We start from the raw sequence: 27,989 nt of genomic DNA, 5'->3' as shown, positions 1-27,989 counted from the left end.
AAACTGCAGACAAATACTTCTCTCCAAACTGTCCCTCAAGTTCTGGTTCTCTCCATGAATATACGGACTCACAGAAGTTTGGAGAAAGAGATACAATACTGATGAAATGTATTGTTTAGTCCAAGTATCACACACGTTTTTTCTGTCAGTATTTAACCTCCTACGGATGCCAGTAAAACAGCGGCACATTTGCATTTGAGGAGCTCATGACTACACTAACTCCCTTTGCTTTTTCAGTGTGTTTCCCTTTTCAAGGATCAGGCATTAGATCTAGAATCTGACTGCAGCAAGGAGCAATGGAAGGGTTGTGAAAATGAATTGCAACCTAAACAGCATAAGGTAAAAATGGATAATGAATATTCTATATACAAAATGCTAAGAAGTATTTCCCCAAGTTTTAGGAGGATATAGGTTTTCCCATGGTTGCTCCAGATAATGAACAGGATACTGTACTGTAATCATGTCTAAACCATGACTTTTAATAAGTTGGCAATGATAAGTTTCAGGAAGGTCGTATCTATTTATAAATTTTTATGTTCCTGCACATTTACTATTTTTTTTAAAGATTTTATTTATTTATTTGACAGACAGAGATCACAAGTAGGCAGAGAGGCAGGCAGAGAGAGAGAGAGAGAGAGAGAGGAGGAAGCATGCTCCCTGCTAAGCAGAGAGCCCAATGCGGGGCTCGATCCCAAGACTCTGGGATCATGACCTGAGCTGAAGGCAGAGGCTTTAATCCACTGAGCCACCCAGGCGCCCCCACATTTACTATTTTAATATTAACCTTAAACAAGATGGGATTGGGAGGGAGACAAACCATAAGAGACTCTTAATCTCATGAAACAAACAGAGGGTTGCTGGGGGGTGGGAGGGGTAGGGAGAGGGTGGTTAGGTTATGGACACTGGGGAGGGTGTGTGTTATGGTGAGTGCTGTGAAATGTGTAAGTCTGATGATTCACAGACCTGTACTCCTGGGGCAAATAATACATTATATCTTAATAAAATAATTTAAAAAAATGAATGAGAGCTCCTGTTGCTGTACATCCTTGCTAACCTTTTGGATTTTAGCCATTCTAACGGAGTGTAGTGGTAGCTCATTGTTGTTTTGATATGCAGCTCCCTAATGACACATCATTTTGGGAAATTTTTCATATTTTTTTTGCTTAAATAAAAGCCTTTTTTGATTAAAAAATATCAACCTTAACATTTTTAAAATGCATATACTACAGCGGAGGTTGGGGGGTAGTGAAATTGATGAACATGAGTAATGTATCAAATTGTTGAGTTACTATATTGTACACGTGAAACTAATATAACACTGTATGTTAATTATACTGGAATTAAAATAACACAAGGGGCGCCTGGGTGGCTCAGTGGGTTAAAGCCTCTGCCTTCGGCTCAGGTCATGTTCCCAGGGTCCTGGGATCGAGGCCCACATCGGGCTCTCTGCTCAGCGGGGAGCCTGCTTCCTCCTCTCTGCCTGCTTCTCTGCCTACTTGCGATCTTTGTCTGTCAAATAAATAAATAAAATCTTTAAAAAAAATTAAAAAATGAAACAACATGAAAAATGTTCTATGATGTACATATAATGTTAAACATATGCCTTATTTTAAATTTCACATAGTGCTTATTAAAAGCATTTGTAAGAATTGTATCTTTCTCTGAGGGTTTAGTCAAAATATTTTATGCATTTTTGGATATTTCAATAAGCTCCTGATTTATTAACTAACATTATCAATATACTTACAGGTTAGAAGAGGTGTAAACATGGCTAAACTATTACAGAAATTCTGACAAACTGTAGAGGAAAATGGCAAGTCAGCATTAAGAAGTGATCAAGTCGACCAGGAAAGGAAATACCCGCTGTGACTAAGATGGACGGAGAACACAGAGGATCGAGAATAATGAGTGGAGAAAAAAGAAACACCCTAGGAAATCAAATAGTGTTCCCAGGTATAAATACCCAACAAGCTGTTATCAAGAAGAAGAGAGCTACCAGGCAAACGTGCGTTACGACGGACAAGACCATAATGCACTGGTACTCAGTCCTCATGTTACATACATCTCTCATTCCTCCTGCCACAGAGAAGACAGTTTCCCATGTTTGTATTTTACAATGATCTGTGATAACTAAGAGGAATATATTTTTGATATTATTTGTGTATACAATCTGAAACCCGTCATTATATACTGATAATAGTATATGGCTCTCCCAAGAGTTCTGATCATTGTACTCACTAACTGCTGGAACTGAGAAGAATGAGGTTGATAATTACATTAATTCTAAAATAAAATACACAAACATTTTAATAACTATTATGATCTCCTGGAATGACTTGTATTACTCTGGGTATAGTTGGCACTCTGAATTACTACCACTTAGATCCTAGGAAAGGCAGTAGAATGTAAGAGTTAAGAGCAAAGAATGTAGAGTTAGACAACTTGAATTTGAACTCTAGCTGTGTAATCTTGGGTAAGTTAATTAGTTTCTCTCTCTGTTTTGGGGGTAACAATATCTACCTCATAGGCTTGTCAGGAGAATTAAAACAAGTTAATTATGCAAATCACTTAGGACAGTTCCTGACATGCAATAAATATTAGGCATTTGATATAATAATATCTCCTCATCTATCTATGCACCTATTCATCCACCATCCACCCACCTACCCTTCCTCCCTGTTGGTTTTGTTTCTCTGGGAAACCCTAACACACATTTTCAGTTTGGATTCTTTTTTTTTTTTTTCCTTTTTTTTTTTTTTTTCAGTTTGGATTCTAAGGTGACTCTTTCTGTCCCAAAGACTAAAATCTTTCAGCATATGACTCCATTAAGAAGACATCCCCCAGAAGAATTGAGGTCAGAGAGGGACAGAGCTACTACATCAGCAAGTCATGCCCCAGGGTGAAGGAAGTGGGCACAACTAGCACAATTCAGATTTGTTATTCAGAATGGATAAACCAAAGAAGCAAACCACACATAGAATATTCTCTAGCTAACAGCCACCCAGAACGCACCTGTCGTTGAATAAGCTGGGCCTGTTACCCGTTGCAGAGAGGGAGAATGCATACCATGGGTAACTGTGGGGTGTCTCAGGAAAAGGGTACGAGCAAGGACTTACAGAACTGGAGCTTTGAGCGAGTAACTTGAGGAGTGTCCAAGGAAGCAGGCTTCTCTCTGGAGTGAGCACTTTCAGAAAGCATAGTTGTATGATTATCTCAATAAATCTTATCTGAGGGTAGAGTAGAAGGAGACTAAAGCTATAACTGGTAAAGAAACAGCCGTTCCTCCTATTAGCCGAGAGGGGATATTTGGGATTTTGTGGCTTGGACAAAGTTCATGTTTTACCTGTGTTCAGAGGTGATTTCAGAGTGGTCTTGTTTTGGTCTTGATCCATAATGGCCATGTCTGATGATGATATCCTATGAATTTGACTGTGTTCAAGAAGAGAACAGCAAGGCCCCGCTGACAGTACTGAGGTGGCTTCTGGGCATCAGGGCTTCTTTCTCGTTCTATTTTCATGAAGCTCATCTCTGTTTAGCTGTGTGACCCCTTGTGAAATCTCTAGTCTTATCTTTTCGATTATTACTTTCAGCAGCAACATCAGAATTCTGAAATTAACCAGGGGCTCATAAAGTCATAATTGTAATTACAGAATGAGCATAAAATTAAATTTAATTAAGGTTAAAAATGGAAGGATGCCCAACTTCCATTGTAAAGGTGAAGAAAATGGCATTCTTCTTCCAAATTCTAGGTTTTAAATGTCTATTTTTTTTTATAAACAACAATGACCAACAGAAACGTGTAAATTTCATAACAGTCTTATGATACAAGGTTACATTTGGGGAAAAAAATTATGGGAGACTCTAAAACCTCTTATGCTCAAAACCCATTATAAAGAACAAGAGGAGGAAAGAAGCAAAGTCACGTGATCCCCTGCAAAGGGCTCCAGAGAGTGGGGTACGGATGGAGACTAGTCCTCCCTTTCTGTTCCTAACCATTGGTTATTTCCCACACCAACCCCACAGAGCCCAGAGAACTCCTGTGCCCCTGGACTAAAGATCTAGAGGCCTCTGAGCAACTGGTGGCGTCATCTACACATCTTGATCTTTCCCCAGATGATCCCCCTTAGCGCTCTGAAGTAGCACCGGCAGGTGACATGAATTTCTGTGAGGGGCATACTATTCATACCTTCTACTCCCAAGCCAGTGGTACTTCTGCTTATTGTAGAATGCCATCGTATAGTTCACTACAGCACTAACCATTGTTTATGGTGTTCGCAAAGCATGGCTAATGATCACAAATCAGAGCAATTATCAGGACAGAGCAAGTGTACATAACATTTGGCTGTTTTAATTCTAAAATTAATCCTACAACTGAAGGAAGCTCCAGTGGTTCTGAAATGAACCCATATCCTCCCAGGAAGTCCTGCTCATTCTTCACACCTAAGGCTCCGCTATTCCTGGGCTCATAGCTGGGTTAACAATCAGCACACGATCAAACGGTCTGCAGGAATCAGTGTTCATCTTGAAGACAGAGCCAATGATGAGATCAGCAAGGCCATGATCCAGAAGAGAATTGATGTGCTATTTTTAAAACATCTCACTGGTTAAGATAATCACATTTGTAGAAATTCCTTAGAGGGACTATCTTGGTAGCTGAAAAACGAACAACCCTGAAATGGTCAGGTTCCTTTACATTCATTCGATGTGGAAATGAAGAAAATGGCACTGCCAACTGCTCCCAATGTGTTGCTCATTTTACCTCATGCGTCTTCATGGTTTGGACTGAACCTAAATTCTTCATCGGGACTTGGTTGATCTTATCTTTCTGGTCAACAGATGATGGAAAGGAGATTGTGTAAAGGGAAAAGCACAGATTATTGGGCTGTGGAGGGGCTTGCCTGTGGACTGAACATGCACATTAAATCTGAGAAAGAATCCTAAATGAGGAGATAGACAAAGAGCAGATGTTTCTTCCTCTCCAAAATTACCTTTAAGGTTGGTTCTGTCTATCACATATCCGGGCTGCAACGCCCACAAAGAACATGTATCTACTCGATAGAAAAAAAAAAAAAAACTCACCGAGGAAAAGAGTCTGACTCTTCAAACCTCATGCCTTCACTTACTTGGAAGCCTTGTGAAGAAACTTGCAGTACAGTTGTTATAAACAGAACGGCGGAACATGGGCTCTCAAACGTTTCTGTGCCAAAAAGCTTGCTAAACGGATTACAGGGCCCACCCCTCAATGTTCTGCCGCATTTGATCTGGAGTGCAAGTTGTGATTCTGCATTTCTAACAAGTTCCACATGATGCTGACGCTACTGGCTGGAGACTGACCTTTGAGAACCACAGACCTGACTCTTGAATCGTTTCTGAGCTCTCCGAGGGCAGCCTCTTCCCTTGCCCAAGGCTCTGACAGGTGTGCTTTATAATGAAGAAACCAAGGCACAGAGAGTCTAAATGGCAAACCCAACCTGGATAGTCCTCCCTTTTTTTTTTTTAAATTTATTAATTTTTTTTTAGCTTGGCCAAAGGGGGAGCTATTATAGGAGGTGTAGTGGTCAGAGAGATCTATCACGGTAAATGTGAAAGGTACCAAATTACAGTTTACAACTAATTAGACTTGGAGGGGGTCTTTTAGAAAACCACTCCAAAGGATTCATTAGAAATTTTCTATATCCTTTTTCTGACCGCTGTGGAAAAATACTTAATGGAATTACCTTTACAAATGTATTAATTTATTCTACCCCGAGGATATTATATTCAGTGATTTGGCAAAACTAATCTGAACTAATAACAGACGCGCATTTACTGAGACTAAGCAAATTTTCCAGTGGAGAGATACTTAGCCACTTGGAACAAATGAAGGTTGAGATATAAAGATTAAAGAATAGCTATAATGTCCAAAAGAGGTCCCAGCGTTGACAGAGAGAGCACCACAAGCGGACTAAAATGCAAGCTAATAAAAAAAAATAAAATAAAAATAAAATGCAAGCTAAATGCGTGCTGACAAAGAAAACCATCTCAAGGGGGTGGGAAGCCCACTCCAACCACTTGCAAAAAATACTCAACCCCTGGCCAATGCTCGGGGGTAAGGGGCATTCTCCACAGATCACAGGTGTCTCCCAAAGGTGCCTGAGCCCCAACCATGCCTGAGCCCCAACCATGCCTTCTCTGAGCCCCTAGTTTTCTCCAGTGGAATCAGGCATTGACTGCCCATTCGTTTCCATTCTGCACATGGAATCTCCAGTACATAGTGGATAGATCCTAAATCTATCCCACAGGCCAGGGTTGGAATTTTGCAGCTTACCTGGACCAATATAAATGAATGAAATTGGGAGAACATAAGGTAATAGGCAGTAACAGGACTTGTTAACCAAAAACTCCATGCTCTGTTTTAAAGGGGAAGCTGTTTCCCAGCTCTAGGAGATTGTTGCATTATAGGATGTGATCCCAGTGTTAGCCATTGTTCCGATTTTTCAAGAGCTAACAGAACTTGAATTTTCAAGTAAGGTTTCTGGACTATTAAAATCATGTGTGACCCAAAGAAAATAAGTTTGGAGATAGGACAGGGTCATTAGCCTTCCATTTGGGACCTCTCCTTAGACCTGAGCAAGTCCTTCCCTGGTCCTGTTTCTTAGTTCTGTCACTACTGAGTTCTGGATATCCTCCCCCTTTGAAGAGCACTGCTTCTGTTTTCAAACTTACAGGCTCAGAATTCTTCTTCTAATTCCTGGAGGATAAACCAGGTTGATGACGGTTCCTTCAGGAATTCTTTGATTACTTCATATACTGAGATATGGTCCATTAGTGATGGACTTGCCATTGGTGGTTAGTGGGAATAGCCTGATACCACACAGGCTGAAGCTGGCATCAGGGGTAGAAGCTTGGTCCCACCCACCCATGTTTACTCGCACTTTCTCCTCACCACCCATCATTCCATCTCAGGTCCCTGGAACAACGTTCTGAAAATGTATGCACGTTCCAAGAAAGAAAGCATGCTGCCCAATTGTTCAGAGTATGAGGATTATCACACCACAGCTGACAGAAACCACAGCACTGAAAAAAAAAAAAAAAACAAACCTGGATCAAAGAATTAGAGAGTATGAAGACAACTGTCCTCAGTTCTCCCAATCCAGGTACCAATTAAGGATAGAAGGCAGCCCTTTTAATAATACTGCAGGTCAGTGTGGTCCAATGCTTCTAGTACCTTCTCTTTTCCATTCTTCTTCATTTCTTATAAAAAGGAACAAGTGAGAGGAAGAAGGAAGGTTGGCTATTTAGGTTTTTCTTGAGGGTTTAATCATTCACTGAACCAATATTTATTATATTTGTTATCATGGAACTTACAGTCTACTGAGTGATACATAATAAAAAAGACAAACAAAAATTAAGATAATTATAGATCATAAGAAGTATAATCTCACAAATAATCACAGAGGACAACTCTTTCAGCACACAGGCATTTGTTACGTGTCCACACTCTCGACCTAAGTAGAAGGGGATAAGCAATGCCCCTTTCCGAGGTATTCGAGTCAGGAGGGGCTGTGTTTACTCTAAGTCCTGGGTAGGTGATGGAGGGCCTGCTCTGGTGGTCCACTTTGTGCCTTTACTGGGGATGTCAAACCCCACAGTATAGACCTAGTGATGCTGGGATGCTCTTCTTCCCCAGTGAGTTCCTGGAGCAGCTCTGAGTTCTTAGAGGAAAGAATAACTCCAGGTATCAGCACTAGTTACAAGGAGAATATAATTAGCCCATGTACAGTTAGGTGACAATTTAGCAGGAAAACCTAGGTGTCATAGCTGGGAGCTGAATCAATGTTCCTGTTCAATCCCTTCAAGAAGATTATCTGCTGGCAAAGAATCCAAGTTTACACCTATCCTTTTCCTACTCCCACTTTTGACCCTTTGCTATAGAGCAAGAGAACCTTGGACAATCTGCTTGCTCACAAAAGTACTGAATAAAAAAGTTACCTAAGCAGAGAGCACAGGCTCAAGGAGAAAGCGCAGTTTAATATGTCAAAGCAGCAGGTGCTTTACTGAACAGCCTCGGGTTTACTGCCTCAAAAATCATTGGGTAAGGATTGTCCTCAAACTGAACTTCTAGAAAGTTAATCAGAAGGCTAAGGGTGTGGCCTTGAAGTAACATGTTGTGAGTGAGTGTGTGTGTGTGTGTGTGTGTGTGTGTGTGTGTAAATTGTAGCCCAATCTGGTCTACTACCTTCCTTCCCAGAGTATGGATTTAGACATTCACAGGTAGTCTTTTGTTGTACTGACAAAAGACTAAGTTAAAAGGCCTCCAGATAATCATTATAAATCAGTAGTTTTTATTTGTTCCCAGGTTTGGTAGGCAGGCAGGCCGGATCAGTAGTTTTTAAACCTTTCTTCCACCTTGTCACTTTGGAGAAATAGTCCAGCTCCTACACATCTTTAGTCACTGTGACCTTAAAATTCACATTTTCCAAAACCCCTGGGGAAATGCTGGTGTAATTTGTGGGCACACTGTCTCTACCCCCATGACTGTCCTACTCACTTCCAACCACCAGCTGACATTCTCTGCGAGGTAACAGAGCATTTCTCTAGGGCTTTTTCACAATTATAGGAAAGTTTGTGATTCCTAACTGAGTAAAGCTAAGTACACTGCACCTCTTTGTTTAAGTAAAACTTCTTTTTGTCTGAGCCTGTGTATCTCACACCAGCCCAGTAGTACAGGACCCTCCTATGACATTTATGGGAGAGTTCACATGTGACATCACTTCCATGCAGGCAGAGGGCCCAGCACACAGGAAAATGTCAATAAATATGTACTTAACAGATGACAGTTAAGTAAAATACCTGATTGAACACTTTTAAGGTCAAAGTCTAGTCCACAACATTATAGTCCTTTTAAGTGGCTATATTTGTCTTGTCCAAAGGGAATTGTCAATGTGAACTTAAGCATCAGAAAATAGATGAAAATATAAAATAAAATGCTTAAATGAATACCTGCCCCAAATAACAATGACCTTTGGGTGTACATCTCGTATCTATTGGCTGTTTTCCTGTAGATGACAGAAAATTATCCGTGATTTACTTCTACTTAGAAACACTTAATTTCTGACCTCTTTTTGGAAGAGATTTTTCAAATGCATTTATCAGATGAGCTTCTCTAAAACAGTTTTTCTCAAAAGAAGATCCACCTGTCAACTGCATGTAGAATCACAGGGAGTAACTGTTTAGAATGTAGTTTCCTAATTAACTGTCTTCTCCAAATCTAATCTTCAAGGAGCTAGGAATCTACATTTCTAACCCTTCTAGTGAGAAGTTTTAGAACCACTGCACAAAAGCCTTGAGGGTAAGGAAAGATAATTTCTAAGAAGAAACAATAATAGAACTATGGATATATATGGACATCTATCTATCTATCTTTTGAGAGAGAGAGAGAGACAGACAGACAGACAATGGGGTAATAAAAGTTTGGGAAACATAAGTACCTTAAAGGTTACAAATTAGCACTGTAATCATTAAAATAAAATCCACAAGAATCCATAGGATGCTCAAGTTGGTTACCACATTTTTTCCCAGCCCCAGCACTTACACACACAGACCTTCTCTCCAAAAGGCAGAACCTAAACTTCTTTCTGAGACACTGATAAAACTGACCATTACCTGATTTATGATTTTTGCTACACTGGTGAACTGGGTGGGGGTCGGGAGGGATAGGCTCCTACACCTAGATGTCCCCAGTTATTAAAAAGTTCCAAAGTTGGATTTGACTCAAAGATCTATTAGGATCTCAGACATTCCTATTAGCACAATAAGAAAATGTTGAATCTTTTAGAGAAGGTAGAGAGCCTCATAAAGCTGTTTGATACTTGGAGGGTCCTGAAGACCCAGTCTGGAGTGTGGCTGGTCTCCAGGGAGATGAACAGGTCCGCACAAGGGTAAAGCACTAACAGAAGGGCCTGGCCTTGGCTTTGCTTCCTTGGTACATGGGAGCAGCAGCTGCTGAGTGCCCATAAACTTGGCTGGAACTCAAAATCGGAGCTAATAACACTCTGTACCCTCAGCTGAGCATCAGCCAAGCCTAGGCATTTCCCACCCAAGTGGGAAGATCAGAGCCAGGGAGAACTAGGGGTAGTGCTAATCTAGAATGTGAATCTTTCTTCCCTTTGTCATATCTATCAAAACATGATTTTTATCTTTGAATACCTCATTTTCCTTATTTGCAGTGTGATGCAAAGTGCTGAAAGAGATAGGGGTTGGGGCTGGTGAGCCCACAAATCCCCCGGGTAGAGCTAGTTGCTTCTACCCCTCACACAATACTCTACCTCTTGGGATCAAATGATAAAACCTTACATTTATTAGGATATGAAACCAACACTCAAGCTGAATCAGCAAAAAAACAAAAACAAAACGAGTCCTGCAAGCTTGATTTTTTTAAAATATTAAGACATAGGGAGTCTTTTTATATGAGCATAATCCTGCTGAATTTATGAAGACCAACGGGAAATTAAGAGAAACTTGCAACACATGGGGAAGCACCCTTGGGTTATTTTCACACATTTTCAATGGACGTTCATCTCTATAGACCACTTAATCAAGTCAGCCACAAGAAAAACAAGACATAATTCTCTTTATCAAATTCCTTCCCCTGTTCTGATTCTACATGGAAAATATATTCTCCTTTGTGAGTGGAAGTAGGAAACCTGCGCTTTCAGGGGAATACAATCATTTGGAAAGGATATATTCTGCCATAAAAATCTGTGTTTGCATTTCTGGAGTAAAAATAACTACAGAATAAATAGATACCTACGAATGTTACAGAAATAAATATGTATATTTGCACTTAGGTGTAAATCTGTATTTTTTTCCCTTAACCTCTACTTGATCCACATAACAAATAACAAGTCTCATTGCCTTATTTCATAGGATAATCTTGTTCGAAGCTAGAAGCAACCTTACGGTTCAATCTGTATGTTTTACAGATGCAAAATGAAGCCTAGAAGGTTCAAAGGGATTTCAGCAAGGCCACAGGGCTTCGAAGTCACACTAGAAGGAAGAAGAAAACCCCAGCTCCCTGACTTCTGGACCAGCACTGCTTCCAAAGGACCATGGAGCCTTTATGCTCTGAGTCTCCGCTGAGATCCCATACAGCTCAGTTCAAGAAGTATAAAGAGTACGTTTATTGCTCCATCTGTAACACAGCCTGGATATGGAAGACATACCAACAGTGTGACAAAGTTAGAAGAAAAACTGCCCTGCTGCTGCTTTTGGAAATGGCACCACTCCCAAGTCCTTCGGTCCTGAGAAATCTGCTGCTGCTGAAAATCTGTATCTGCAGGAGATGAGCAAAGATGAGCAAAAATCAATGATTTTGGGTTTTATGGTCATTTGACATTTCTGGGAGCTCTTGGCAAATTCCATTCAATTCTATACAATAAGAGTTTATGAAGCATTACAGCAGAGGTGGCCAGAGCCCTGCCCACCGTCCTTCAGCCCTCACTGTTTTCTTAGAAAGTCACTCCCTGCCTGAGGGTTTTCTGAGGTGCACGAGAGCGCCGGCTGCATGCAGGGCTGGCCAAAGCGCCCAGGAATTGATGCCCCTTGCAGTAACCTCAAACGATGCAGCTACCATAGTATGAATACCGCAACTTCCTCACTCCTTATCGGAACCCTGAGGCATATTCCAGGCAACCTTCCAGAAGTTTCCAAGCGCACTGAGCCCTGGGTCTCCACAATGGCACCTGCTCTTCAGTGCACCCTCTATTAGCTTCTCTCCTTTGCCATTTCCCTGCTCTCTACGGGTACTTTCAAATTACTTGCACTCTGATTTTTATCTTTGAGTCTGTTTCTGGAGGAAACCAACCTGAGATAAGCACATATTCTGTACAAATTAATTTTCTATAACAGATATGTAAAAAAGGTATCATCCTCGCCTGCCAAAGGTTGAAGCCAGAGGGCGGTAAGATTTCTGCGTACATAACCCCACAGGAAAGACAAAAAAAGACAGCACTTTTATACACAATAAAAGTCTGTTCACTAATAAAATATCTGCACAATGAAAAGCGGAATTTGCCATTGAGAACTTGGCATGGAATTCTCCATAGCACAAAGGGGGTCACAGCCTAAGTCGTGACATTACACGCATCGAATCAACCGAAGTCCTGAGTTCACTTGGAAACAGGTGTCAGAGAACTTGCCGTTGCTCATACAGTGCAACCTTGAAGGATCAGTCCAAAAGGAAAACGTTCATATAACCCAGCCTGTTTTTTTGTGGCCGGGGGGCGACACATAAACTCCCAGACTGGCTGGACAAGATTCGTTGTCTATCTTGCATCTTGGTTTGAAGGTCAAAACGATTTGTCTTTTTACTCAGTTCTGTCAAAACAGACTAATTTCTGTAGAAAGCAAATAAATTAAACAGTTGAATTTTGTGTATGTCATTAGGTTGACAGGTCAGTCATTTGAGTTTTCACTTGAGCTAGTGGCTGTGCCAAAGTCAGACAAATGTTCACAGGTCAGAGACTGCGGCTATGTAGGTTTCTATAAATAAACCTCCTTCAGCTCAAGACACTTACGGAACAAAAATGACAGGACAGAGAAAGTTAAATAAAAATATATGAAAAAAAAACCTTGAGGGCATTCTTGAGCTGATAAAATGCTGGCTTTGTCATGTGCATGCTTCTAGCTGGGTTGTCATGTGAGCTAATGAGTGGTGATCTACCTGCCATGTGCTAGGCTCCTTAAAAATGCTATTTAATCCTCAAAACAACCTAGTGAAGCAGGTATTATTATTATTATTACCCTTCAGTAGATGAGAAAACTGAAACTTGGAGATGTTCAGTAATTTGCTGAAGGTGACACAGATGTTTTGTCAAACCCTCAAATCCTAACCTTTCCCAAAAATACCATGCTGTCTTCCTTTGGAGCTGAAAAGAAAGACACCAAATTTCAGCCTCAAACTGTTTGGCTTAGGAGATGCTAAAGATGCATTTCAACAACTGTTAGGTGAGAGGAACTTATACTTTAGTAACATACAGTTGAAATTCTTCATGAAATAACATGTAGTTCCTGGGAAAATGAATGTTTAAAATGCCCCCATCCTTTTTTTGGCTAACCAAGCTTTTGTCTATAATCAGAAGAAAATTAATTCCTAAGTTATCTAAATTCCATGTGTATATACAAATTTAATATTCATCTCCAGAAAATCTGAAGTTTTTTTTCCTCAAGGAAAAGCTGCAGGATTTAATACCAACTGATTGACATCCTTTGGGAAGGATGTTGAACACGTTAGATTTCTGAAAAGGATGAACAACCCACAGAGAAATGACAGCAGACAATGTGGAAAAAATTGCCTAAATTGACTCAATTTTAATTGGGCAGATTTAATAAAATTACCTTCATCAAATCTCTTTAAAAATTTTTTAGCTCTCCATTCTTCAAGTCTTAACCTCTAATTTGGAATAAAGTTTTTCTACTTCGTATGTATTCTCTGCCTTAGTTTGCATCCCCCCACCTCCCAAATTGGATCTCAAGACAATGATGTCAGTGCAAGCAGAGTATTTGTGAAATGATCTCAGGAAGCAGGCGAGGAATTGGGGAAGGGAACAAGGAAGGAAGCAGGGGGAGGAAGTTGGGGGAGGGAGTCAGTGGGGGTGGGGGGGGGATGGTAGGGGGTGGGGTGATGAAAGCCAGGGAAGGGAGGAAAGCCAATAAAGGTACATTAATGGGTAGGTTATCACTACAGGCAAGGCATTTTTACCTTGATGGGGACCTCTCAAAGACTATATCAAACTCCTTTCAAAATGGTCCCACTGAGGACAGTTTATCCACCCTCACTCCTTCATGGGTCAAGGGTAAGTGGGAGTAACTTGGCAATCATGGCCTCCTCAACTTGTTAGGTATAACATACGTCTATGGGCAGAAAATGGCCTCATCTAGAGGACAGACAACAGAGAAACTGTGTGTTTGTTCAGGACTGTATGCTAGTGCCCTTGGGATGGATCAAGGGCAAATGGGCAGGGCACTGCCAGCATCTGCTAAGCGGGTCTATTGGTGTGGAGGTACAAGTGGCTTTATTTAGTTGTCAAACTTGACTGTACATAAGAATGACCTGAAAAACTGAGAAAAATGCGTATCTTTCACCTCCCTCCCCCATTCTGCTTAAGATCAGTGGCTGGGTTCAGGAATCTGAATTTTAACTAGCACTCCAATCATTTCAAAGCAGGTGGTCCTCAGGCTACACTGTGAAGATACTGTGCTAGTGAAGCCATCCCATGTGGGCTAACCATTGTCTCGGAAAGAAAAATCTCTTACTTGGCTTTAGATGGACTTTACTTTCCTATGTTCCATTTTTTCAAATATAAGCTATTATTCATAAAGAGAAGATAACGAGTGTGTGGATGGGTTAGCACTTTGTAGGTCTAATTCTGGAAAAATCACTTTAAATGTGGTTACTCTAAGTGACCATGGATTAGAGCAAAATGATCAGACACCCTTACACTAGAGTGATCATACTTTTCCAACACATGGTGTGATGAGCAGGTGTGAATGTGTGAGGAAAACTGTTCTTGTATAAACATTATTTCCAAATGTTTATAGCTTCTGCTTTTGAGATTATTCAGCTATGAATAACTAATTCAATTTGCTATTGATTATGACAGGGTCGGAAGTTACAGGTTTGCTTGCTAACTCAGTCAATAGCCAGCTGTGTGATCTCAGACAAGTCACTTAACCTCTCTGAATCTCAGTTATCTTTTCTGAAACAAGAGACATTTGCATAAGTGATCTAAATCCCTGTTTAGCACTAAGAGTTTATATGATTATCATTAACTGTGTGGAGAGATGTTTTAGGTGGTGGTGCATGGCAGGGGGAAAGGGGGGAAATGGGGCATATATTTACTCCACTGATAAAACATGCACCAAAAGAGCTTGAGGACCATGGGAAGACACTCTGGCCAGAGCTGCCAGTTGAGTAGAAAAAGCCAGTTCCATAAAGATGTATAGAAAAGAGTTTTAAAACTGAAAATAAGATCATTATTTAACATAATGAACAATTTCATATATCAACCTACAGCCAGAGAGAAGAAATTCAGAGTACTCAAATATATTCTCCTAAACAAAACCATAATTAAAGCATGATTATAATTATTTATATAACGCTCCCTAAAGCTTGGTGTTCATGAAATCCACATAGTATATGTTGTAAAAAATAATCAATTGTTAGGAAGAGCCACTCTCACTATTGTTTCAATTAATTCCACTCTGAGAAATGATGTGAGACTCGGACTTTTTGTGGATATAAGGGGTTTTCAAATTACAGAAGTAGTAATCAGTTTCTATCTTTGTATAAAGAATTCTGTACTTTATACTACATGCATCAATAACTTAGCACAATCTTAAAAAGCAGTTATTTAATTTTTCCTGATGGAAAAAGTACATAGGTTCCATGCAAAAAATATACCTTTAATCCCAATGCCCAGAAATGAACACTGATTTTTGCATACCCCTTTGTTTTCTGGCCATACAACTGTATAGACACCCACACGTATTTCCAAAAGGACATCGTATTTTGCATCTGGACTACAGATTTGAACGGAGAGATTATGAGGCTAGAAGTTCACTGCCTAGGGCCATGACCCTACCATACCTGGCATGTCTGAGAAGTTGCTGAGGCAAAGTCAGGAAAAAATATTTTCCCTGATTAATCTGCATGCAGAAAACAGAAGGCCAGTTAGGGTCAAAGAGACAGGTATGTCCGCGTAGGTATTGGCCCTTCCACAAGTACACGGATTCATGTCTGAGTCCTGCAAACAGAAGGGCTGTACCCCAAAACGTAAGACCTAGCAGCACCCCACTAATGCTCTGGTGATGAAGTGAGATGGTGAGTTTGAGAGCAGGGCTCCTTTCCAGCCTCAGTGTAGAGGACAGCGGCTCTGATGGCCGGCATTCCCCAGTGTCAACAGTGTTAACAAGGGCAGGGTGAGGCACCTTTATGAGGCGCCTTTGCTTAAGGAAATGAATATGCATTGGCTGGACTGGATGTAAATTCTCTAGTTCTCTGGGTAACAAGAGCAGGAAGCCTGCTTCGTGAGCACAGCTGGTAATCCCAGGCTTACCCAGGAAAACTGGGGCTGCTGGAATCTGCCGTGACCAGCTGTGAGCACTAGACAGTGAGATTTTGGTTCTTACTGATAATGTCCCTCTCATCTACACTCACAGTCTGGAGAAGCCCAGGTAGACTCTGATTATATACTGTTTTGAACCCATCCCCCTTTCACCCATTTCCTTATCTACTCTGAATGTTTCCTCAAGGCATTAAATACTTTTCTATAATATCATTTTTATGGATGCAGTGTTATACTTTTTGAATGGACAAGAATTTTTAAATCCCCCTGTAAGTTTAATAATAGGGGCTTTCCTTTTTCACCATTCACAATTTTAATAGTAAATCATCTTGCAGCAAAATCTGTCACATCCATGATCACTTCGGTAGCATAGATGAAGAGTGTGCTTTTGGGGGTCACAAGGGGAATACAAAATCTTGAAGATTTGGTGCACAGTGCCAAGCCACTCTCCCTACAGACCGCTGTTTTATACTTCCTGCTCCTGTAAGTGAGCATTCCTATAAATTATATTTTTATGTGCTGTGAGATAGGATCATCTCACACTCTGCCTAAGCCAAACCACTGTAAATCAGGGACCCTCTGTAGTATTCTTCAAGCTCTGAAAGAATGGCAGATTGTAGAAAGGGAAATTCACATTTCAACATTACTGTATGTTTGGAATTCTGGCCTCTGAACTTATCAGACAGCACTAACGAGGTTAGTTCTCCACTGTAGAAAGTTCACTTCTTCTAAGTGACTAGGAGACCAATCATTATGCCTACATCGATGCAGTGGAAGGGACAGAAGGTAAATTTATGTTAAATTAAAATCTCAACTTTAACACCCATTGGCAATGTGGCCTTGAGCAAGTCTGTTAACTTCTGTGGACCTCGGTTTCTTCATCTGAAATTTAAAATGTGAAGACCTGTTCCTATTGCCTAGGGTCGATATTATTCTATTGATACTGATAGCCTATTGATAGTACTCCAGTTCCGTAATAGAACACCATGAAAATGTCAAATATGGTGTATTTGATGGTGTCATACCAGTATTTTCAGATTTAAAAAAAATGAAATCTGGGTAACTTAGATTCTGAGATATATGCAGAGAGTTATGTATTTCATTAGAATGCGGATATGAGCAAAGTGGCTCTCATTCTGACTGCGTCCCTGCCCTATTCAAAGTCCTTCCATGGCATTTTATAGTTAGTAGCATTACCATTTTTAGATCACCAGCGAGACTGCACATCTTTTCTTACACATATTAGAGATTTGGATTTTCCTCCAGGGTCAGGTTGGGTATTTTATTATCTTTGCAAGGGCAGGTGAGTGACGGAGTAGAACCAGTAAGGAAAATAGGAGGAGGGTATGGTGGGAATGATTTCAGAAAGAGAGGACTTGAAGAGTCCCAGGCCCAGCTCCTAGTCCTTCCCTTGGAGTCCAACCATCTGATTCCCCCCCGGAACCATCGGTCCTCCTCTCTTGATCTTTTGTCCTTCAGGACCAGATCTAGTTTCTTAGTCCTAACTTCTCTTCCCCAGATGGTGGTTTATTTTAATGGGGCCCTTGATCCCCAAACATCCAACTTGAAGAAACTCAATGCTGATGAACCGAGGAACCTCACTCAGTGGGAAGAGCGTCTGAGGACAAAGATGAAGGGTGATGGCAGCCGTGTCTTCTTTTTAAAATCAACACTGGCATTTTGATACTGTGAAAAATAATAGATACCTAAATGTTAGCATTGTCCTTTTGTTCCATGTGGCAAATGCTAGTCAAAGTGGGGGTTACATAAGAAAAGGCACAGGAAAGTACTTTATAACTTATATTTGCCATTGCAATTTAAAAGACCAACGGATCTTTCATTGCTTTGCTTGAAACCTTCTCTAATAACATCATAATATATATTCTAAAAACATCATCCCCTTAAGGCCAGCAATGTTGCATATCTGGGGATTAAACTGCCATATTAAACTCTCTAAGGCTGAGGTTTTGGTGTCTCTGTGTGTGTGTACTGTTAGTTTTATTTTTCATCTTTGTTGGTTTTGTATGTCTTTTATATTGGATAGGAGCTATTACTTTTGATTATTTTTATGCTACTATTTATTAAACACTTCCTACTCGGCAAGTACTTTCAGGTGCATTACCTCATTTATTTCTCAAATAAATGCTCAAGAGGAAGTTTTTTTTTGTTTTTGTTTTTTGTTTTCATTTCACAGATGAAGCAGCTGAGGTCCAAAGAAGCTATATGAGTCTACAGCAGCAGTAAATGGAAGAGCTGAGATTCGAACCCACTGCCTTTGATAACAGCTTATTTTCTCTTTGTACCCTACCTATGCCTAAGGATATGGTTTTTGGTACTTTCTCCTTGGCAATTCCCAGGTGTGACTTAAATACAAAAATCTTTGTTGCAATCTGAGTCTCAGGGACAAGGGGGTCAGATCTCCTAAATCTTAGCTCCTGCAAGTAAATAGCAGAGAGCAAGGCTAAGACTCACTAAGTCCCAGGCCCACAAAATAAGAGAGGCTCATCATCCCAAAATGATCATGAGCAATGCCTTCACTTTTGGCCCCAGAGAAGATAGACACTCAGAACCAGCAAGTTCTTGCAAAACTTCATGATATTATTTATCTGCAGGCTGGCACTTATAACAATCACCTGGTAGATTCCAGCTGAGAAAAATGAGTTGTCAAAAACAGGCAATAAAAGTCTCAAGTACAAGCAACCGTCAAAATGATAAAACTGTCACATCTGTACATATCAAGCAACAATTGCATTCATTATGTCCAAACTCCTGGTACTTAATATTGTCTGTCGAGGAAGCTAAGCTCCATTTACAGTTTTGCTGTTAGCATGAATAGATTTGAAAGAGACTTGACTGAGTTATTCATGATTTTACAGAGAATGCAATGTAACTGTCTTGAGAAGAATCCACTGGTATCTGGAAAGATTTGTCGAGAGGGATATCTCAGTCCCAAAATACCTCCATATTTTGAAAAAAGTACACTGGTACTGATTGAGGGGAGCTTGAGGGATCTTAGCACATGTCCTTATTTTTAGGGAAAAAATTATACTTCAGTCACCAATTTGAGTGTGTTTTCCCCTGAGGGAAATCCTCTTTTGTTGATCCTCAAGGGGGAGAAATGTCGCTGAAATGACAGAAAGAATGAAAAGGAAGCAGGAAGACAGGAGAGGGGATCCAAAATATATTGAGAGACCAAGGGAGAGGAGGAGGTAAGGATGTAGGAAGGCAAGGTTAATTATAATATAAGGACAATCTCAGATAAATATTACAAATGCTAACAATTCACTAGACCCATGCTGAAAGTTCCAGGAAGAAATTAAACCCAAAGGGAAGGAGAGGAATAACGGGAGGAATGGTGAGCAAAGAAAATGAGTATGTGGGTAAATTCAAAGGAACCACAACTGAAACATTAGTGAAAAAATATAAGGAAGATACAAAAATCAAGAATGACACCCAAGATCTCAAAGTGGCTTAAGATCATCACTGTTTAAGAAAAGCCAAGAGCTCTTGGTTAATCTTATTGTTTGTTATGTTTATATATTTAAAAGAAGAGTAAGTTTTAAAAGAATAGAAGTGAGTGGGAGAAAGATGAATACCATATGATTTTACTTAAATGTGCAATTTAAGAAACAAAACAGACGAACACAGGGAAAAAAACAACAATAACAGGCAAACCATAAGAGAGACTTAGTTATAGAGAACAAACTGAGGGTTGCTGGAGGGAAGGTGGGCTGGGGATGGATTAAATGGGGGACAGGAATTAAGAAGGGCATTTGTGTTGAGCACTGGGCTTTGTAAGTAAGTCAGGAATCACTGCATTCTCCTCCTGAAACTATTACACTGTATGTTAACTAATAGGAATTAAAATGAAAACTTGAAACGAACAAAAAAGAAATAGAATCTGTAATTTACAACATAAAGGGGGGATTAAATCAAATAAAGTAATCTACTCTAGAAGGCAGGGAACAGGGAAAAAAAAAGAAAAAGGAATGAAAGTCCATATTTATAGCTTAATGCTGAACACCTGATGTAGTCTCTTTCAAGTCAGTCACGAGGCGTGGATGTCTTTTACCTCTGCCTCCATCCAACATTACATTGGAGGTCTTACCCAAAGCAAAAAGATAAGAAAAAGTCATAATCATCAGAAAAGAAGAAACAAATCTGCTACTAATTGCAGGTGATATAACTATCTGAGCAAAAACAAATACACACATCCTGAAAGAAAGAGTTTAACAAAGTTTCCTCAAGGAAACAGAGATAAAAATACTAATATTGTTTTTATACTGAAGCAAACAACTGGAAAATGTAATCATACCCCAGCAATTCCACTGCTACGTGTCAGTCCAAGGGAAGCTCTTGCACACATGGATCTGGAGACTGAAAAAAGGACCTTTTCCACCAAAGGAAGTTGCAAGAGTAATATACGTATTAAGAAAACAAAAAAGAACAAAGCCAACTGTCCCTCACTAGGTGTATTCACACAATGAGATAAAATGCCAATTTAAAAGGAATGGATTGCCGATCTGGGCAAATTTCAGAAACCTAATGCTGAATGAAAAGAAAGTTGTGAAAGGAAAGTTCAATACAGTATCATTTATGTAAAATCTCCCTAAGATACTAATTATGAATATGTGGACATATAGGAAAAATATGAAAATATGGATGAGAATCATGCAGGACAATAAAGTCTCCAACTTCACAGATACATTTCCTTCTAGGTCCAGGATGGGAGGACTTCTGTCTTATTTGTAAAATTTTATTTTCCCTGAAAAAAATGCTTGAAGCATATATGGCAAAATTTTAAGATTTGGTTTTGATGGTGGGAACAGGAGTGTCTCTTATATTTTCTCTGTTTGAATTATTTTATAATTAAGAAGCAATAGTGAAAAGACATTCATTGATCAAATTGATATTTTAACCAAGTTATTCTTTTTTTTTTTTTTTTTTAAAGATTTATTTATTTATTTGTCAGAGAGAGAGAGAGGAGCGAGAGTGAGCACAAGCAGACAGAGTGGCAGGCAGAGGGAGAAGCAGGCTCCCTGCCGAGCAAGGAGCCCGATGTGGGACTCGATCCCAGGACGCTGGGATCATGACCTGAGCCGAAGGCAGCTGCTTAACCAACTGAGCCACCCAGGCGTCCCTAACCAAGTTATTCTTGACCAAGTTTTTCGATATCCCTGTAACAATACTTGACATAATATAGGTAAACAGTAGGGGGTTTTTTGTTTTTTCCCCCCACCTCCAACTGGATCTTACTCAAAGTTTTGTTGCCCAATCTCAGAAGAAATATTTAAAAAATGTTTTCTTAATTAAAAAAGAAATTGGGGGGCACCTGGGTGGCTCAGTGGGTTAAACCTCTGCCTTGGGCTCAGGTCATGATCCCAGGGTCCTGGGATCAAGCCCCGCGTCAGGCTCTCTGCTCAGCGGGGAGCCTGCTTCCCCCTCTCTCTCTGCCTGTCTCTATGCCTACTTGTGATCTCTGTCTGTCAAATAAATATTAAAAATAAAAATTAAAAAAAATCGGAGGTGCCTGGGTGGTTCAGTCAGTTAAACGTCCAACTCTTGATTTCAGCTCAGGTCATGATCTCAGGTTTCTAAGTTCAAGCTTGGCCTCAGGCTCCCCACTGGGTGTGGAATCTACTTAGGATTCTTTCTTTCCTTTTCCCTCTGCCCCTTCCCACCCAATTTTTTTCTTTTTCACCTTTTGACCCCCTTCACCTATTTTTCCCATCCCACCAACTACTAATCTGTTCTATCTATGAACTTGGTGGGGTTTTTTTCCTTTAATTCCACATATAAGAGAGATCATACAGTATTTGTCTTCTCAGACTTATTTCCCTCAGCATAATGCCCTTAAGTTCCATCCATATTGTCATATATTGCAAGATTTCATTCCAATGGCTGAATAATATTGCATTGTGTGTCCACTCCACAATTTCCCTATCCCTTCACCCATGGGTGGACACTTGAGTTGTTACCATATTGTGGCTATTGTAAATAACGCTGCAATGAATATTGGGGTCCATACAACAGTGTTTAACAGAAGAAATACAGCAAAATCATGAAAGCCACCTTGAAATGTACCTCCTCCCCTCTTAAGATCTACTTTGCTTTACTTCCTTCCTCTTTTTCCTTCTCTTGCCTGTTTCTGAGAGAAGTCACTTTTTTTTTAATGTTTTTATTTCAATTCCAGTTAGTTAACAGATAGTGCAATATTAGGGAGTGCACCTGTGATGAGTACCAGGTGTTAAGTGTTGAATCATAAATTATACACCTGATGTACCTTAAGCCTCCATGCAGAATAAGAACGACAATGCAACAAGAAAAAGAATAAACTACCTTTCCTTTCCCAGATTTTTAAATTTATATTTATGTTTGTGCCAGGTTAAGGCAGAGAAAGACAGATTTATGTCTCTTTCTGCTTGCTCTACCAGTCAGCTAGCTCATTGTTCACCCGTTAGGGGACTGAAAATTTTCAGAGATACACCTTCCACCAATAAATTAAACCTCTTACTTTGAGGTTTGGTTCTTGTTTGGTTTTTAGGAAAATTTAAAATAAAATTACTTCCAGGACGATAAAGATAATGACAGATGACCTATTCTCTAATTTCCCCCAGTTTACTTTATAAATTTATTTTTCTTACAACAAAAGAAAAAAGATTTTAACATTGCAAGACAGATATGGTGCCACAGCCTTCTTCCCTTTTCCCCATAAGCTGCATGAGACACGTTTTCCCTCATTAAACTTTCAATATGAACAATATGAGCCCACAATATACATAAGGTATAGTTATTGTCTGAATGGAGTTATTCTTGGCCTTAGAAGCAAGAATAAAGGAGTTAGAGTATTAGGTGTAACAAGTTAAAGGGTCAAGTTAGAGTATGAAGAACATGTGTTTCTGTTGAGAAAGGAGATCTTCGTTTACCCTTTCAGATTCAACATAGTTTGAGTCTTTAAGTAAGACTCAAACAGTAACATCTCTGTCCCAAGTTAATGTCCTATTTCCACTTAATTCTCCAATACAAAGAGGTTCACAAATATCACCAGAAAATAAATCAAGTACTATTTGTTCATCTAAACTACCAAGGGATTTCTGTAAGGTGAAACTCAAGGATCAGCAAAACATATATTTGGCCAAAAATCAGAATGCTCAAAGTTACCCAACAGACTGTATAAATAGCTAAGGTTACTACAAGAGGTAGAAGATAAAAATATTGTTGCACTGATTCATAGGAAGTGTTTAAACACATAGGTACTAAAGGTACCATTTTGCTAATATAATTAGTGGTTTACCTCAAGTGTTGATTGTTTTCACATAGGTAATTAAGTGCATCAACATGCATGTTCCTCCCACACTCAGCCAAAAAGATCCCTTAAGAATATGCTACAGCTGGTCTTGGATATCTTATTTTGAGACAACCTGGAGTAGCTAGCTTTTTCTGCTTTTGCATCAGATCATTCCAGACTTCCTAAAATTTCCATGTTTTGTCTCCTCTATAGCAAACATTATAGAGAGGGAAGTACAGTGGGGAAGGGGCGTAAGGAGTTTAACCAAGAAGATGCTGGAGAACTGTTTGTTGGTACAAACTTGGAGCAACTCAACAAAATCATTCATGACCAAAAGAAACTGCACATTACGTAAGCTCTCAATACTCCACTAAAGAAAAGTGCCCAGTGGAAATAGTCAATTCTAAGATTTCCTTTTCTTTATTTGGGCTGCAAGGCAAAAGTCCAACTAACATCATCTGTAAACCAACTGGCTTGTTGATTCCTGAAATATGATATTTATTTTAAAAACTGATCTAATTAAAATGCTGCATTCATAATTAATACATTCAAGTCACCACTGAAAATAAAAAGGATATAATAAAACAAAATTATTTTGTACTCCACAGATAAACCTTCTTATTCTATGGCTTCCGATTCAAGGAACACTTTGCATAATTTATTCTTTACCAATATTTGTGCTATCAAAATTTGTCAAATAACTTTACAACATAACCCAAGTTCTCAGCCTCAAAACTATTATTCCAATTTGTCCATAAAGGCAAGAAGTACACATACCTCGACAAATATAAAACACGGGATGATGGAATAACTTCGTTGAGTGTTGTTTCCTACAGCCATTTCTTACACCATGTAGCAAGATGGCACCCTCTGCAACTGTCTCCAGGCTGCAAAAGAAATAGGTAACATGGTGTAAGAACCACGTGTTTAACAGTTCCTTGGGTCTTTACGTAAAAATATTAGCTGCCCTCCAGATAAACAAGCTGTGGATAAACAATGCAAATAGCGATCTATAATACAGTCTAGACAGAGTAGTCATCATCCTAGGGAAAAGAAATATAAATACTAGCCATGAACAGTCTTAGAGTCTAAATGACAGGTAGGAAGCTGCCTATGCACAAAGCTATGTCTACTCTATGGACAGAATTCTAATTGTTTGGAACTGCATGGTGCTCTACCCCAGTAGACTGCCCTCATGCCACAAAAGGCAGTTTCTGCTACAATACATCTGTTGTCCATCCTGCATGGATCTCCTTGGTCTGTGCCTGATTCTTTAATTTGCCTATTTTGTTTGTTTCTGCCCTTGCCTCTGCCTTTGGAGCTGACATTTAGTATTGAGGCACTAATCCTGGCTTCTTTCTCTGCCTACTCTACTCTGTGCCCTTGCTCCCTTGACTATACAGCTATTAACAATTTTGGATTAATACATCACTGATCCCTCTTGCTGAGTTCCCTCAGCTCTGTGTGTGTGTGTGTGTGTGTGTGTGTGCGCGCGTGTGTCCCAACCACAAAACACTGACACCATAATAAAATCTCTCACTTTACAAGAATGGAGTAGCTAGGCAACAGAGGATTATTTTAAGTATTTGTTAGAATATCTGTCTGACTTTGAACCAAAAATATTCCTGCTTTAGATTTTTTTTTTAAGAAGAATAAAAATTAACTGAACAACCAAGTAAAGGTTTTAGACTTTTATAAAACTTCCAAGGCCAGATGAAAAGAATTTTCCAATACACATTTTATTCTCTATCTAAGGTAGCACTTACTGGGTCTCCAGTATCTGATCTTGATAGTTATCATTTTTTGTCTGTTCTGTTCCCATGTCATCCTTCCTCGTAGTTGTTACCGGCTGTGGTGTGAGGAGCGACACAGGGACTGCCAGTCCATGTAAATGGCCAAATGCTCTTTCCTTAAAAGTCATGAACTGATGGTTTTAACTTAATTTTAGCTTTAAATCCTCTTTACCTTTTCTAGAATGAAACTTCACATTTCCTTCTCTTTTTCGGATACAAGTTTCTCACTTGATTAAAGCTTTTTCTGATGAAACCTAACATTTATGTGTGGTATTAAGTCCACACCAATCACAGTATTTGTATTATTTAAGTTTTAGGCAACTTAATTTTTTCAATTAAAATTGGATATTATCAGTTATGAAATAATACCCATAATAAATCTATATCTCCATTTTATTTGGGGATTTAGGGAGAATTAATTTTTTTTATAATTAGAAAAGAATCCATATGTGCGGTACACATTGAGTTGATCTGGCAACCACTCCTTTATGTTTTACCCTCACTTAACCCAAATGTCTGAGAATTTACTTATCAGCGTTTATGACTTAGAGTCCTTCTGTTTGCATCAACTAAATACGGTGCCATATATTGGAAAAGAAAATTAACTTTTAATCTCCTCAAAATAAGCATGGGCACCAGAACAAGAAAAAGCATCAGACACCTAGTATTTTAGATGGTTTCTCCAGATGATTAATAAAAAGTAGCAATGAAATGGAGACTAAAAGACAAGCTTTGAGGTATCATATAAAATTCTCTTCTATCTTCACTCTTCTGGCCCAAAATACAACCTAGCTTTTTACATGCATACAGAGATTTTATACATACACATATGATCATTAACTATATTGAGGCATACTTTACATATAATTCACCCATCTCAAGTATACAATTCAACGTTATTTTAGTTAATTTACCAAGCTGTGCAATTGTCACAATAAAACAATTTTAGCACTTTTTCTCACCCCAAAAAGAATCCTCTTCCTCACCATCAGCTCCCTGACCACCCTACCACTCCTCCAGCAAGTCAACCACTAATTTACTTTCTGTCTCTATACGTTTGCCTTTTCTGGATTCAAATAAATAGAATTATACAATATCTAGTTTCTTGACCTGAATTCCTTGACTTAGCACAATGCTTTTGAGGTTTATTCATGGCATAGTACACGTATCAGTAATTTTCCCCACTTTATTGCTTAATAGTATTCCATTGTATATCCCTAGCATCTTCACCCAATTGGTGGAAATGTAGATTGTTTCCGATTTTTGCTGAATCCAATATTAGGTAGTGTCCAATGTTGTGGGTCATGATGCTGAAAACATCTGTGTGTAAGTCTTACGTAGCTATATGTTTTCATTTCTCACGGTTAGATATCAAGAGTATAATTGCTGGGTCATACACTAAATTGTGTTAAAGTGAACTGCAAAAGTGTTTTCCAAAGTGGTTGTGTCATTTTACATTGATACCAGCACCGTAGGAGAACTCCCATTTCTCCACATCCTAACATTTTTATTGCCCATCTCTTTTATTATAGTCACTCTAGTGGTTATGAGATGATATCTCATTGTGGTTTTCATTTCATAATAACAAATGATATTGAGCATCTTTTCATATGCTTATTAGTTATTCTTATATCTTCTTTTGTGAAGCATATATTCAAATCTTTCAGTTTTTTTGATTGGCTTTTTTATCTTATTACTTTCAAGGTACAAGGGTTCTTTTATATTCTGAATACAAATCTCTTATCAGATATGTATTTTGTCTTTTGACTATTAATGTGTCTTGGCATAGAGTCATAGAGTCTTTGGTTTATTCTGCTTGGAGATTTCTCACTACTTGAATCTTTGGGTTTATGTTTTTTCCCAAGGTTGGGAAAATTTTCAGCTCTTATTCCTGGAATACTTTTCAACATGCTCTCTTATTTCCTGGGATTCCAATGACATGAATATTATATCTTTTGTTTTAGTCCATCATATCTCTGAGACTAATTTTTCCCCCCTCAGTCTCTTTTCTCTGTTTTTCATATTAGGTATTTTCTACTATACTATCTTCAAGTTCACGAATTCTTTCCTCTGTCAGTCTTCATGATGGCATTGAGCTATGTCCACCTACTGAGTTTTTTATTTCAATTGTATTTTTTAACTCTAAAATTTCCATTTGCTTTTTCTTTACATTATCTATTTTTTTGCTGAGATTATTTTTTCATTTGCTTCGGCATATTTATAATTGTTTATTGAAGAATTTTTATGATGACTGCTTAAAAATTCTTGTCAGTTAATTCTAGCATCTATGTCCTCTGGGTATTGGTGTTTGTTGCTCTTATTTAATTTGAGACCTTCCCTGTTCTTGGTATGAAGAGTGATTTTGGATGGAAACCTTGGATTGTTACATTAGAAGTCTTAAGATTTTGTTTAGACCTTGTGTTTTTATCATACTTCCTCTGCTATTCCTCCACGAGGTATGGGGAATATCCCCTCGTTACTGTCATGTGAAGGAGGAAGTCCAGGTCCTTTACTTGGTCTTCTGTGATGCCTGGTTGAGGAGGGGCCCCTTTGCTAGACAGAAATGGAATTCAGGGCCTCAAGGAGGGCTCCACTGATGTCCTGGCTGGGAAGGGGAGAGGTACCTCTTTCTTTAGAGCTCCCCACGTGGCCTCTGTGGACACTGTGGGAAGGTGGCCTTGTGATTGCTGACTTTCCACTAGCCCTCTCTGATACCACCCCCGTGAGGGGGAAGTAGGGCTGTCTCAGTACTGCCTGGTAGGGATGAAAGTCCAGGCTCTCCACATGTTCTTCCCTGATACT

At 39.3% G+C, this 27,989-nt stretch overlaps 1 protein-coding gene across 1 annotated transcript in view; it reads right to left on the bottom strand.

Annotated features, from left to right (window-relative positions):
- Positions 1-24,234, bottom strand: part of PLPPR1 (phospholipid phosphatase related 1) — a gene marked incomplete at both ends in the record, with an annotated part of 107,763 nt that extends 83,529 nt beyond the window's left edge. The window contains one exon of the mRNA XM_080820001.1: positions 24,172-24,234. Within this exon, the coding sequence (XP_080676127.1) occupies positions 24,172-24,234 (63 nt within the window). The remainder of the gene's footprint in view (positions 1-24,171) is intronic.
- Positions 24,235-27,989: the final 3,755 nt, after the last annotated feature.

This window comes from Martes martes, assembly GCF_963455335.1.
Source record: "Martes martes genome assembly, chromosome: 12".
In the NCBI taxonomy this organism is placed as follows: domain Eukaryota; kingdom Metazoa; phylum Chordata; class Mammalia; order Carnivora; family Mustelidae; genus Martes; species Martes martes.
The sequence above is the reverse complement of the archived record's forward strand: the minus strand, read 5'-3'. Positions and strand labels throughout refer to the sequence as shown.